Source organism: Pygocentrus nattereri, chromosome 11 (genome assembly GCF_015220715.1).
Source record: "Pygocentrus nattereri isolate fPygNat1 chromosome 11, fPygNat1.pri, whole genome shotgun sequence".
Lineage (NCBI taxonomy): Eukaryota > Metazoa > Chordata > Actinopteri > Characiformes > Serrasalmidae > Pygocentrus > Pygocentrus nattereri.
This window is the reverse complement of record NC_051221.1, coordinates 17,581,905-17,596,972: the sequence shown is the minus strand read 5'-3', so window position 1 is coordinate 17,596,972 and position 15,068 is coordinate 17,581,905. Positions and strand designations below refer to the sequence as shown.

General features: G+C 37.8%; 1 protein-coding gene across 5 annotated transcripts in view; it reads right to left on the bottom strand.

Moving 5' to 3' along the window:
• Positions 1-7,128: 7,128 nt before the first annotated feature.
• Positions 7,129-15,068, bottom strand: part of spock1 (SPARC (osteonectin), cwcv and kazal like domains proteoglycan 1) — a 399,300-nt gene continuing 391,360 nt past the window's right edge. For all 5 annotated transcript variants that reach the window (XM_017703782.2, XM_037542778.1, XM_037542779.1 and 2 more), the window contains one exon: positions 7,129-13,173. In XM_017703782.2, coding sequence (XP_017559271.1) covers positions 12,968-13,173 — 206 coding nt within the window. In that variant the 3' untranslated portion in view covers positions 7,129-12,967. The remainder of the gene's footprint in view (positions 13,174-15,068) is intronic.

Below are 15,068 nucleotides of genomic sequence, written 5' to 3'. Positions count from 1 at the left end.
TTCAGTACATCCCAACTAACATTTGTCTATGGAGATTGCATGGCTATGTGCTGGATTTTATATACTTCTACAGCAGTGAGTATTGAAACACTTGAACTCAATAATTAGAATTTCCCAAATTTTGGCCATATAGTGTATGTGTAAATGACATCTGTTCTTATTGATTACTTATTGATTATTGTGCCATATTAAAAGAGCAGTCTCGGCTGAAACACCCCTTATAACTTCAGTGTGAATGAGTGGAGCTAAAATGTTGTAAAAACTCCTATGTAAAAGTCATAAACAGAGTAATAAAGAGTATATAAATGAGTTGGTTTTCAGAGCATCAAACTACAAAATAGTTTACTTATTATATAACTTCATTATATATAACTTCTTTAATTTGTAATAGGCTGATTTTGTGACATAGTTTCCATATATGGACTGTATGGACTGGGGAGTGAATGGTATACTGAAAACCTTTTGTGCACATTCTATATCATCATTCAAAAAATAAGGGAAAATCTGTTATTTTTTTCTATTAATCTATTATTAATTATTTATTATTATTATTATTATTATTATTTAAATACTGTCTAGTGAAGTAGTGCATCCCTGTACAATGAAAGGGGATGCCCAGTTATCTCTGCTGTAGTATCTTTTCTTTCCCTCTGCCTTTCATAAAAGACTGCCAGTAAAGCACAATGTATTACTGAAAATGTAACCAACATCTTGTGATCAGGAGGGTGTTTGTCCTATTTAGAAATGTTAAGTCAAATGTTACACAATTGTACAGGTGAATGTAAATGTAAGCCAAACCCACGTTAATATTCTGCTCTACAGCTGAAAAGTCATAAACAGAGACAAAACCAAAGAAATGGCATTTAAATGCAGTTTGACTTTTTGTTAAACAGTGTCTTATGAAGTACTGCATCAATTACTGTTTAAAAAGAACCAGGCCTAATTATTTTACTTTGTAATAACTTTTCTTTCATATAAATGCTAATAATAGCTCTCTATGTCACTAAAAAAAATCTGCAGATTTTCAAGCCTTGAGCCACTGACAGTTTGACCTGTCACAAGTTAGACAAGCTGAATATCAATCATTATTTATTTACTTGTTAAACAGGTAAATGTAGGTAAAGCTCATTAGCCCTTAAACAGTTACATCAAAAGTTTTTCGCTTTGAAAAGTTAAAGTGCAATGTTTATGTTGGAGTAAGGGCCAAAAATAAAACAAGACAAAGAACCAAACAAAATACAACAAAAAAGAAGAAAAAAATAGCCTATAAATTAAGAAGATCTGTACATTTCAATTTGCTATATTTTAGAACATTACATTATATTTTGTTACTAAAATACTTCACAAAATGTAAAGATAAATAAGAATAAAGTAAGATAAAACAAATAAGAATGATCAAGCCGCATATACAATAAAAATATGTTTGTTCTCTTATATAGTTAGGAGGTGGGATTAGAATAACTTTCTGGTGGGCCAAATAAATAGGCTACATTTTGGGCAGCCCTGCTTTGAACAGCCAGGAGCAGCCAGTTCTAACTTCTATAAACTAAATCAGTTTATAAATGTAAAGATATTGTACTTTTGGGTGGATCCCACTTGGATAACACATGAATAGCATCTAGTTAGCATGGAAGCAGCTCAATTTATTACACAATTTACAATAAATTCAAACATAACAGGCAAAACATTGGCAGTAATGGTACAGTCTTGTTGTGGAAGGTTGTAATCTCAAATGTACTAAAGTATATAATGAAGTCTATTAAATTTTTTCCCTTATTCCAGATCTCTTTGAGGGATTCTCTGTCTTTGGTAATGCTTATAGCTGAAACCAACAATTCAAGGAATCCTTTAACCTTCCATATGAAGATGAAGTTGCCCATCACTAAGACATGACCAATGAATGCACTAGAATGTACAGATGGTCTGATGACCTGCAGATTATTACTATTAGAATTATTATTTTGTAGAAAGTTCGACATAAGGTGACATAAGCTAGTTAAGAAGTTAATGTTGATAGGATTTATGTTAGTGGCCATAGCAAAAGTGTTGTGTCTTTAACACGACAGAGAAAAATTGAAGCTTTACACATGATTCTGCTTAAATGCAGGCACTTTTGTGAGTGTGTGCACAGAATAGTGCAGTATATCTTTTCATGTCAGCCAATAAGATGATTGGCAAGTAAGGTAGCTAATTAGCCAAGTTAGACACTTTAGAGCAGGGTTCTCCAAATCCATCCAACACAGCTGAGTACTTCCACCCCTCTCAAATATACCCACTAAAACTAATTTAACCCACTAATTAGCAGATGAGTTGAAGCAGATGTGTTTGAGCAGGAACATCATAAAACTGCTGGATACAAGTCCTCCAGAACTGGATTTGGAGATCCCTGCTTTGAGTGACAAAAAAAATGATCAAAAAGACCATTTAACAATTAATTGTAATTACTCTAAATAGCTCTAGTTGTCTATTGAGCGGATAGAAAATCAAATACACTCAAGGTGTGAAAATTAGGCAGTTTTGGGGTTAACCTTCTACCCTATTGGGCCACTGAAAGTCTAAAAATCTCAATTCTAGGGGGGTCCCTGATAATAAATATTAAGCTGTCTGTTAGGGACAAATAGATGCTTAAGTACAAATTCGGGAAAAGATCATTGTTAAGCTGCTTCACCTACAACCTTCAAACTTCTGTCTTTGGTATTCTTTACTGGACCCTGAGTAGAATGTTTAGTTTCTACCTCATGTACCACATGTGATGTGAATGACAATAAAGCCTTATCTAATCTAATGTAATCTAAATAACAAGGGCAGGAGCTCTGGTCTGCCTCAGGGTAGCATTGTAGAAAATTGGTTTACTCAGTGGGTCCTTCATTGACTATCAACTGTAACTATGCCCGGGATACCTGAAAAGACTGAACTGTCACTTATTACTCAAACTGAAGACAAAATAACTTATTTACTTACTTACCAGAACAGAACTGGCAAGGTGTTGTGAGATATAGAAATTTTTTTTCCATTTTTCATTTTTATGCGTTTTGTTTTCTCACTATTTTTTTTAGTTATTTATTATTTTTACCCATGTTATGTATTACTTGTTTCGTTGATTGTTATTGCTCTATTTTGTAATGTATAGTATGTCTACTGGACCTCAGGAAGAATTGTGGCTATTGTGATAGCAGAACAAAAGAAAGAGCAAAAGAAGAAACCAAACATTTTGTCACTATTGAAGCTAGAATCAGCGCCACTTTGGAGAGTGAGTTATGGCAGCCAACATAGAACCCCCCAAACACCAGTGGGTATTTTGCACACTGAAGACAATTAGAACCGCAAGTTCAGTTGGTTCATGTTTGCGTCAGTTGTTGTTTTATGTACAAACTCATGTTGTACCAGTGCAGTGCTAGCTGTGTTATCCACCTGGAAGTAAGTTCATTGTTACTGTTATATAAACCTGATTTGTCCTGTTTCCCACTTTTATAACTTCTGTAACTCAGTTTGGCAATTTAAATTGCAGTCCATGTAGTCCATTAGAAGAACCATTGGGATTTAATAAGAAGTTAAAATATCAGCCTTATTACTTCTCAAGGCTTATTATTTGGTAATTGTATGGAAATCAATGTGAGTTATTCTTAAGTTAAGAGTGAAGAATGGAAACCTTGGGCTGATGGCAGTTCATGTGCATTTAAATGGTCAATATTCTCCTCTACAGCTGAGGATGCAATGGTGTATTTGGATCTTTTGGACATCTGGACACAACTAAAGAAAGACACACTGGCACCATTTGTCTATGTATTAAAAACTGAAGTATCACATCAGTCACTGTATTAGAAGAAACCAGGCCTAATTATTTTCCTCTGTAGTATCCTTTCTTTCTCTCAGCCAGTCATGAGATAATTGATAATAATAGCTAAATAAAGGAGACTGATAGTAATTGCTGTGACTTTCTCTGGAGAAAAGCACTGGCATATGCCTCATCTACCTGCTGCTCACACAGGGATGCTTTAAATGTCTCTTTATTTTCTGACAGGGTCTGAAAGCTGGAAAAAAGTGACATGCTGAAAACAGGCATTTTAAATGTTCCAGATGGTGGGAATCCCCCAGCCACTGCGTTAAAGAAAAAAATAATAAAAGACACCAGTGCTGCTGTCTGCACTTGGCTGCTTTTGTCGGGAGGTGAGATGGCCATTAAGTGACAGAGGAGTGCAGAGAATCCCAGATCAATAAACAGCTTTGGAATGGAGGGAGTATTCTAGAACACCCCTGGCAACAATACCTGTTAGAGCTTTCTAAGTGCTGTGAAGGAGGAAAAGGAGGAAATGCAGCAAGGTGTGAGTGGGAAAAGAAAGAGTGAGGCAGCACATGGGACAAATAAAGGATGGGAGAAGGAGACAGAGAGGATGAGAGAGGACTAGGGAGAATAAGAAAGCAGAGGAGAGAGAGAGAGCGTGAGATAAATAGAGGCAGGGGCTTGGGAGAAGAAAGGAAGGGAATGAGTGACTTGTGAAATAATTGATTTTACCACCAGCCTCATGAATCAAAGCCCATAAAGTCAGTCTTCTGAAATCAATGGATGAATAAAGCTTATCAAATGAAGAGAAAAGATCGGGCGGCGTGTGTCTAGTTTGAGCGCATTAGCTATGACTGATCTGTGGGCTCGAGCCAATGGAAAACAGTAATAACGCATGAAGATGAAAGAGGAGGCAGAGCGCCAGATCACTCTTCTGCTAGCATGAAAGGCCATGAAGAAATGATAGGCATCAGGCATGTGTGTTACCTTCACAAAAGATCAATGTGCGAGCATATGGCGATCATCGCTGACATTCAGAAGGAGGGGCTCTGATGGACGACAGGTTCAGGTTAAAGGGTCCACATTCAGATTTTCTTGTACTTTATGGTTTTCTCCGAAATCTGCTTATAACATTTGTGTGGGTTTATCTACTAAAACCAGTCGGAATAAATTTTATGTAACTTTTTATCCTTTAAAATTAAACCTGTAGAGTAATGGCAGTGATTAGGCCCTGAACATTTTTTTAGCAGCCCCTGATCTTATTTGGTATTAAAAATATATAATCATATTAAGTGTGTTTTATATAACACATAAATGAAGTAATCACTTTAACAAATGGATTACAGCTAAATTAATGATTTTTTTATTCCCACCATTTTAGGCTTCAGGTGGTTTGCCACTTAAAGCTATATTTTTTTATTATTTTTTTATTTGATAGAATTAGCATTCCTGAGTCAGGAGACAAAAACAGATGAAAATGTGATGAGTGCAGTGCTACAAGTCACCCTGTAAAGCCTGAAATACTCGTTTAAAGTCAGAGCTGTCAGGTCATTTTGTAGGAGTTTTTCAGACATCACATCTTTACATGCTAATATCACAAGCACAGCCTTCCAAAGACAGTCCGGCTTGATGTTAAAGTCTCAAATACAAAATCGACATTATACTGATGAAGATATAATGACAATATAAAAAAATAACTCACATCCTCAGATGACATGCCCTTCACCAAGTTTTCATAGTTCTCTTTGAATACTCTTCTACACTGTTAGGAATAAAGATGCTGTGCAGGTGCATTTTTCTTTCATCAGGGTATAAACAATGTAAATGTTCCCTCAAAGGTACAACAATGGTTTTAAGGTCAAACTGTGAGCCTTAAGAGAGTTTTGTATTTTTCATAACCTAATGTTTTAAAACAAAACAATAAAATAAAAAGCCTGGAGGTGAGACGGGGTGTGTGGAGTCCATACAACTTATAATTGTAATATAATATAATTTCAATGGGTTATGGTGCAATAATATCCCCTGACTAAAGGTATTGAGATGTACCCGTGAGGGTACCACCCCAGTGACAAGAGGGGTACTGCCCCACTGAGTGTGCTCACAATCATCAGATGCACAACCAATATTACAAAATGATCTTCTGCACATCGCATGTAATTACACATTTCCACCAGAGAGGTCTCCAAACTGCATAGATAACACTTTTAAAACAGTACTAAACTTGGCAGAATAGCTGCACATTAACTTCCTTTCAAGTGAACAGAGATGTGGATGGTGGAGCAAAGGTTAGGTTTAAGATGCCGATCAAGCATGTTAGCTCTGGCGTAAACTCCAGAAGTCCCATGACAATATTTAACACTATAACATACCAGTCAATATGTTCTTTAAAATATTTATATTTATTTATTCATTCATGTATATGCTTATTATTTGGCAACTGCTATGAATAATTCATTAACTACTATAAATTGTCCAGTAACTATTATGGATTATTCATTGACTACTATAAATTGTCCAGTAATTACTGTATTATCAGGTAACTACTATGGATTACTCAGATACTAAGTAATTACTACAGATTATTCAGCAACTATTAGAAATCTAATACATAAGTATTAGTATGTAGTTGTGAATGCGAGATGTTAAAGTGCAGGCAAACACATAGAGTCTTAGGATTTAAGGACTCACACATGCTGTGTTACTGTACCTTTAAGACGAAATGATGTAAATGATCTCTGCTCTGATTGGCCTGCCCCTTCCCAAGTAAAAAGAGGCACAGCGTGCTTAAAGAGCAGTGTGAACTGAAATATATTAAACAAACTGTTTAGTTCAGACTGAAAAAAGTCCTAAAAGATTAAAAAAAAAAAAAAAAAAAAAAAAACCTCAGCCTATCCTTTTGTATGTTTGGGTCCTTCAGAATGCTGCAGTGATCAACTTCCTTTTTTCCAGTTTCCTGAAAGCAAGGAACAGCAGAAAATATAATGCATTTCCCCACATATTCCAGTGTAAAAGCTCTGCTGTAGGCTGAGACAAGCAGTGAAAATGCCTTTTTTCAATATAAGGGACTTTTAAGGTTAAGATAAAATTGCCTATACGCAAATGTAGCTGTGGTGATGACCCTTATTCTATATTTCACAGACAGCTCATTCAGCTCCTTGTGCTGTAAACATGGCTGTAATTACTCAAACATGATTTGTACCAAACTCTCCTCAGATTAAAAAGGTCGTACCAAGCAAATCCATCACTGGCTCATTACTGATGGTTGATGAAAAGCCGTTATTGAAAATTATAGCCAGGCTAATTTGTTGTGAAAGGTAAGGGAAAGAAGACAAGAGGCGGACAGGAAGTGGACAAGGACAGACTTCAGATTTATTCAGACAAACATTTTCCCATGGAACCGTTTTACAGATAAAATTCAAAAGGAGAAGAGAGAGAGAAAAAAAGAAACTCTAAAAAAGAAAAGAACCAAAAACTAAACCAAAACAAGAAACAGAACAATCAGAAAATAATTCAGCCCAGAACATCAACATTCCAGTGGGACTCAATCAGGGAAAGGGCAGAGGAGAAAGGGTGGGAGGAAAGAAGACAGGCATAAAACACTAGTACATAGAGAGAGAGAGAGAGAGAGAGAGAGAGAGAGAGAGAGAGAGAGAGAGAGAGAGAGAGAGAGAGATAGGGAGAGATAGATAGAGAGAGAGAGAGAGAGAGAGAGAGAGAGAAAGGGGGGACCTACACTACAGTTAGGACTACAGGGGACTTATACACTCAATCTCTGCAATGCAAATGGACAAAGCCACACTACCATATTATATTACATCATCATATCAGTATTCTTAATTATTTGTTCCCTCTGTTTTCATTATTTTCATCTTTACAAAGTAAAAAATATAGAGAATTAACAAAGGAGACTCTTGCAAATATGGCCATTGACTGTACTCTTTGTATCAGTGGTATCTGCAGTAGCGTTAGTAGTACTGTTGTCTGTGTGCTTTAAAGAGGTGATTACTGAGCCTTTTTACAACAGCAAACCAAAACAAGCTTTATACAACAGCAGGCCAGGCATCTGACACCAAAGCATTGAGGAGAGGGTCAAAGAGAACCAAACAAAGGTCACTGTTTCCATCAGAAAGGGTCAACAAGTCAGTGACAATGTCCATAACATCCATAATACAGTTATTTAGAGGTCAGACAGGGCAAATTCAGGGACCATGTGTGTGGTTTTGTGTGTACATGTGTTTGTGTGTAGGCCATCAATCAGATCATCAATCAGTAAATCAATGTTGGAGTCTTAAGACCTTTACACACCAAGAGGACGTCAATAAAGTAATTCAAAAATGTGTAATTGATAATAAAGTGTCCCTAAAAAAGGTATTTAGACATTTGTGCCATACTTACAAATGGATTAATTTCACTGTGTGAAGAAATAAAATGTCAACCAAGTGGTATTGATTACTTTTTGGTGAAGTGTTCTATCAAAAGATGGCTGGTATGTTTCAGATTGTTTACAAGCTGACTAAAATCAAAATGATAACATCAATGAACACAAGCTCACCATTACCACAGTAAGAAATGCAGCCCCAGACTTTCCACCTCTGTTCTTTACAGTGGTCTTAGTGCAGTCTGATTGGAATACTGACTTTCTACACACAAAGAATCTGCCATCAATTTGATTTTGTGCTAAAAGTGTTTCCCTCTGAAACAAATATAATTTTGTTAAATATTTTATGAAGTAATTTACCCATTTTACCCACAACAAAGGCAATTTTTCATAAAGTGACTTTTTGGTGTTATTATATTGTTATGTAATGTGTTATTTTATTCACCCCTGTTCAATTTTTGCCAACTTGAAATCACTTGACCAATCATTGTTGTCTGTTGTATTGGCATGGCAACCATCACGATTGTGGATTGGGTGTTTCCCTGCAATTAGAACTTTCAGACTGATTAGGGATTAAGGTTACGTTCAGATGATGACTTTTTAAACATGTCTTGTACTTACAAAGAAGCAGGATGAGACAGTGTTTTGAGAGAAAACAAAAGACTGAGATGCTGGATAAACATTTAAAAACTGACCTAACGTTGCTGTTGACCAAAAATCTCCATTTTTGCCAGTTTTTACTGTTTTCGATATTTGAAAACTCCAGTTGCCCTTAGCACTGTGTTAAAATTTCCTAGTGACTGAACCAACACAAAAATGGTCCAAAATTACTACTTTATTACAAAACAAGAAAATATATTTTTTCCTTCTCCTGTAAAGTTTACATGTTGGAGATACAAGTTTTTGTTCCAATAGTGATGATTTATATATAAAAAAACAGAAAACTAGTTTTCATGTTCAGATTGTGGTAATCATGGTTTCAAATACTATGGGTGTTTGAAAACATGTTGGATGAGAGACTGGCGAGAAGACATCCTCAGTTTTGATTGGCCAGCTGTGAATGAAGTATGTGTGCTTGAGAGAGTTTGAAAAAATGTCCTCTGAACCCCCCAGCCCCCCCACCACCTCCCTCTGTTTCGTCACGTGCGGTGCTTCAGTATCAGCTCAAAGTGAGTTATGTACATCCAGCTATATATCAAAGGGCTAATTGGGCTTCAGCTCCTGAATGAGGTGGTAAGAGTCTTGGTGTTCTTTTTGCTTTTTCAAAATGGAAAAATAACCTGTCTATGGTCATTGTTTGTGAAGCTGAGGTCCTTTGTCCCTTGAACATATTCTGCCTGTTTTCTTTATTTTTCCACTAAAAGTGAACCAAAACCAAAAAAAAAAAACTGCAAGAATATTTAATGTTTTTGTTTAACTTTTTTTTTTTTAATTCACATCTTGTTTGGTGTGCAACGGCCTTTAGGTTGTCAAAAATAGGTAATGAAAGGTCCAGTAAGAGTGAGTTATTATTAAGAAAAGAAAAAAAAATCACAGCTTGTTGAAATCCATAAATATCATTTAGAGAGATATTTTAAATCTATGTATCTTACATGTTTTTGAGCATTTCAGCAATATGTTACAAGCACAGTTACTTCATATCAATTCAAGAAGAAAACAGCTCACAAAGAGTGAGATGTGTGTGAGAGAGAGACGTAAAACCAAGGAATGAGTGAACAGAGAGAGAGAGAGCGAGACTTCAGATTCAGGTTCCTTTCATGGTGCCTAACAACTTTCATTACCCATCATCCCCCAGTCCCTGTGATCATAGGCCACATCATCACCAACATCATCATCATCATCATCATTTATTATCTCTCTCTTTCTCTTTACACACACACTCATACACATGAGGATACATTTCTCAGGGACATCAGTCTGACTAAACAAAACACCGCTGACAGGAATTGACACATTAACGAGATAAAAACCTGTGTGTGCACAAGACAGAATGTGTGTGTGAGACAGAGAGAGACAGCCTGAACTGAACTAAAGTGATATAATCAGACAGTCAGTGCCGCTATCAGTAATGAAGTGAGCTGTAATCTGTCTCTTCACTGATCACAGGCCAGAGAGGGGAACATGATTAAGCTCATGTGTTTCTGACAAGTCTAATCGGCTTTATTAAACCCTGCGTTCGCTCACATCTGTTTCATACGGCCTGCGTTTAACGGCCCTTCAGCTCCAAGCCCATCCCCTTAAATCAGACAGGACTACTTAATGATCGACTTGCCACCAGACTTAATGCTGCATATCCATCCGCCACCACTAAAAAAGGGTAGAATATGAACAGTGGTAATGTGGCTCATTACTGTATGATGAAGTGGAACAAAAACACAGTGAATACAGAAAAAAGAAAGAAATAATAAAAACAATGAAAGAGATAAAGAAAGAAAACTGAATAGTCAGAGAACTACTTTATGATTGACTTGTCACCAGACTTACTGCTGCATATCCATCTGCCACCACTACAGAGAGTACTAAATTAAAAGGTGTACTGTGGCTTATTACCATATGAGTTATTACCATATGACTGTAAGAAAGGGGACCAAAGAGGGAAGAAAAGCACATAAATGTCTCTAATGTGGAAGAAAAAGAAAATAATAATAAAAAAGAAAGATAAAGGGAATGTTGAAGGGCTATCTGCATATCTATCCAACACCACTATAGAAAGTACATCTTTAATGTGCCTTCTGACTGCATGGTAGAGTGTCACTGACTCTACCTAATAAGCAACATAGGCAGCGGCTTAGGCCAGCCAGGGGGTTGTCTAACAACTTCCGAGTTATTACTGTTCCACTGTGCTGTCTAAGATGCTCAAGCGAGGTGAAAGATTGACTAGTTAATTTTGTCTCAAAAAAGGGTTGTACATGTCTGGAGCCGAAAACCAGAAAAGAAAAAGATACAGACCCCTGGATTGAGAAAGCAGAGAAGGTTATCTGTAATTCAAACTGTAACTTACAAAACCCCAAATGGACATCAAATCACCAGGAATACACAGCTTGTGGTAATAGTTAGCCTCTAATTTTACAGTACATCAACTAGCAAGATGGGGCCCCCAAAAACATCCTGCTTAGGGCCCCTAAAAGGCTAGAGATGGCTCTAGTGATATATATGGGATGACTGCATTACAGAGTGGAAGAAACAAGATGAAAAAGCAAAGAGAGAAAGAACTGGTGAAAGAAAGGAAGGAAGAAAGGAAGAAAGACGAAAAAGAAAGAAAAAGTTCAATTTCTAAAATTTCAATTTAAAACTGCAGCTGTATGTCCTGTACAAACAGTGGCTGTGATGCAGGACTGGAAGGGGGAAACATTTGTAGCTGCAATTTTCTTGAAAAGACTGTCAAAATAAAATGGTGGCTGCTTCCACTTTGATAAGCATGATTTCTTCAACAAATGCATCTCAGCCGAGTTAGCAAAAGCACCAACCGTTACATTGAGGAAACAGAAGAGAGTTTCTCTCTTGCCCTCTGTTTTTTAACAAGAGAGAGCTTTTAGTGGAGCTATCAAAAGGGCAGGTCAGGCAACCCGACTGTCTGTCAGGACCTGGACTGCACAGAACAGCATACATACACACACCTGGATGGAAGTGGTTACAGCCACTTTTTAACACACTGTCATCTAATAAGGATTTAAGACAGAGGATATTTTGAAATTAGCATAGCAATGGATAAAATGATTCATGACTCTAGAGCAAAGATGTCTTTTTGAATTATGGGTGGTCTTTGAAGAACTTGGGGTAATTTTTGGATAACTTATGGAGCTGGTGCTCTGAAGGTTATCTGAAGGACGTACACACAAACACACACATACACAGACTCTTGGTAGCACTGTGGCAACCATCCAGCGACAGAACAAAGCAGAGCGGCAGCAAACAACAGCGTTATCACAAAATAAAATGCTTCTTATGCTCATTGGCTTTTCATTAGCTACCAACCAAATTAAAAAAACATCACCTTCTCGCCTCCACAGTGGGGAGCATGCATAGACCCATTGAGGTTCTCACTAGACCTTCCAGAATGCTCCAGAACCCTCGGAAATTCCTTTCACACCTTCTAGTATAAGAATTCTGTCAACCAGAATCTACCAGGATATTCTATAACTGTTGAAGAAACCTTCTAAAATATTCAGGAACCTTCCAGAAGGCCTGGGTGGGAGACTCTGGGACGAAAGGAGACAGAGAGAGGAGGACACAGCACCTCATCTGTCTTAAGAGAAAGAGAAATATTTACAGCCACAGCTCTCAGATGGCTTCAGATTTTCACACTAGAAGCTCGACAGAGAACAATAAGAGGGCTACAGATTCCTATTTAAGAACCAGTGGAAAGAATGTGAGAAGAGAGAGAGAGAAAGAAAGAAGGAGAGGGAGAGAGAGATGTTGGAGCATAAGATCAGAAGTGATTGCCATTTCCAATTAGTTGACAGAGGGACACTGCTTTAGTAGGAGAGCGATAGAGAACAGTTGGTCGATAACATAGTTGATAGCATCGTTATGAGTCCTTGCTGATTTCAACTGTTTGATGTTTTTGAAACAGGAAGATGCAGAAGGAGGGAAGAGAAGAACAGACATCAGACGATAAGGGAAAGAAAAAGAAAATGCAAGTAAGATGATAAAGCAGGCTGTAAATGGGTTCTGGTGGGTGGGGTGATGTTTACAGGTGGAGTTTATATTCTGAGGGGCAGGTCCAGGTTGGTGGAGTTGGAATGGCTTCAGAACTTTGCATTTCAATGGGGGTCCCTGGTTGGCCAGCAGAAGATGAGGGGGTGGAGCTACCAGACGTAACCCATTTCATCCTCTTTGTCATCCTCTTCATCTTCGTCATCCTCGATGGCCCCGCGGGGGCGGAGCCGGGCACGTTTCTCCTTCTGTCTGCGCCGGCCATGCTGCTGAGGCTCCGCCTCCTCTTCCTCTTGGTCATCGAGGAGAATCACAGCTCCTCCACTTCCAAAATCCCCTGAAGTCTCTTGATCCTCTTCTGCACACACATGCACACACACACATACAGGTATATAAATTGATATTGTGCATAAATTATATGTAATTTCCCCCCCAATATATTACATTTAGCAAATACATAACAATTTTGTATGAAAAGGTGCTTGTAGAGAAAAACATATTCATCTGAAATCTCTGTCGGTCAACTGATCTGGAGTGACAGATCTCTTGAAGATGTAGCCATTCAACATGAACCATAATCAACCTGAAGGAACACATCATACTGAATACTGTCATGAGTGCAACATTGTACTGGCATATCTGTCACTATGAGCAACGTTTGCTGTATTCTTTTTAAATTATTAATGTAACATGTATGAGTCCTGTGTTGACCTGTATTAAAGGATATAAAACCTGGATAAAGCACATCTTTCTCATGTTAAACAGTCTCTTTCCACTGACAATGTAACTCTGTACCCTTCCCCTCTGGTATGAAATCTGGGCGTTCTCTTTGACTCAACTCTCATACAGTGCACACATCAAATCTGTTTTTTTTCCATCTCTGTCACATTGCAAAAATTTGATCGTCACTCTCTCAGTGTGCTGCAGAAACCCTTATTCATGCATTCAATTCTAGTCGCCTTGACTATTGTAACTCTCTATTCGCTGGTATTAACTCCTCCCATTTGTGCAAACTCCAGATGGTACAGAACTCTGCTGCTCGCTTTCTCACCCACACCTGTACACCTTTGCGTATTACACCCATCCTGCAACATCACTGGCTTCCTGTAAAATACTGCATACAGTTCAAAGTTCTTCTCCTCACATACAAAGCTCTACAACCTTGCTCCTCCCTATCTGTCTGATCTACTTATTCCCTACAAACCAACTAGCACTCTCAGGTCTTCCTCTGCTTGTTTACTATCCTACTTACTGTCCTACCTTCCAACCTGCACGGGTATGGTGATCGTGCTTTCTCTAGGCTGGCTCCTCGACTCTGGAACTCTCTTCCCTCACATATTCAACAGGCCAACTCTGCCTACTTTTAAATCTAAACTTAAAACCTCTCTCTTTTCTGTCGTCTATAACTGCTCTCAATCTTAAACCAGCCCTTTGCCAAGTCTGTTTTGTATTTTGAAAACTTGTTAGCATCTTTGGGTTCTTTAAAAGCGCTATATAATATATTATTATTATTATATAAATTATTTTTTTTGGCATAATGAAGCTGTACCAGCTATCTTTGCAGTGTACTCTGATCCTGACTAGGATGCACAACTCTAGAACTGGAGGGCTGGCCTCCAGCAAATTTTGGTGATTTACCTGCTCTAACACATCTGATTCAACCTGCCAGTTTTAGTGGGAGTGTTTAAGTAAGGTAACTACCAAACTTTGCTGGACACTGGCCCTTCAGGACCAGAGCTGTGCACCCCTGCCATCCTGATGAATCTAAACTGCTTAAATATCTAAAGTTAGTTCATTGCACTTGATATGTAGACAGTGATTTGGAGAAGCAGTCTCCTGATATAGAAACCTTGTTTCAGAGACTGAAACAGAGGCATTTTATGGGTAGAAACAAGGAAAGACTGACATTATAGCTTTCCTAACCCTCAGAATGTCATGGCCAAGCATGACAGTTCAACTTTATTCTCGTTTGCAGTGATTAATATGGCCAAATATCAGCTATTTCCCGGGAGCAGTAACTCGTAGCTGACAGTAATCAGTCGTATTTTCCACTCTTTACTGTTTACGCCAGTGTTACGTTATTTCCATTGACCCGTAGCAATGCAGATTCAGCAGCTAAGTTTCAACTAATACACTTCAATTTGCAGCATATTTATTTCACACAGCTCATCACACAAGCTTGAGATTGTGTTGCATTAATAAATACAACAAACATTGCTTGTAATCTTGGACATGTCAGCACAATCCTCCCTG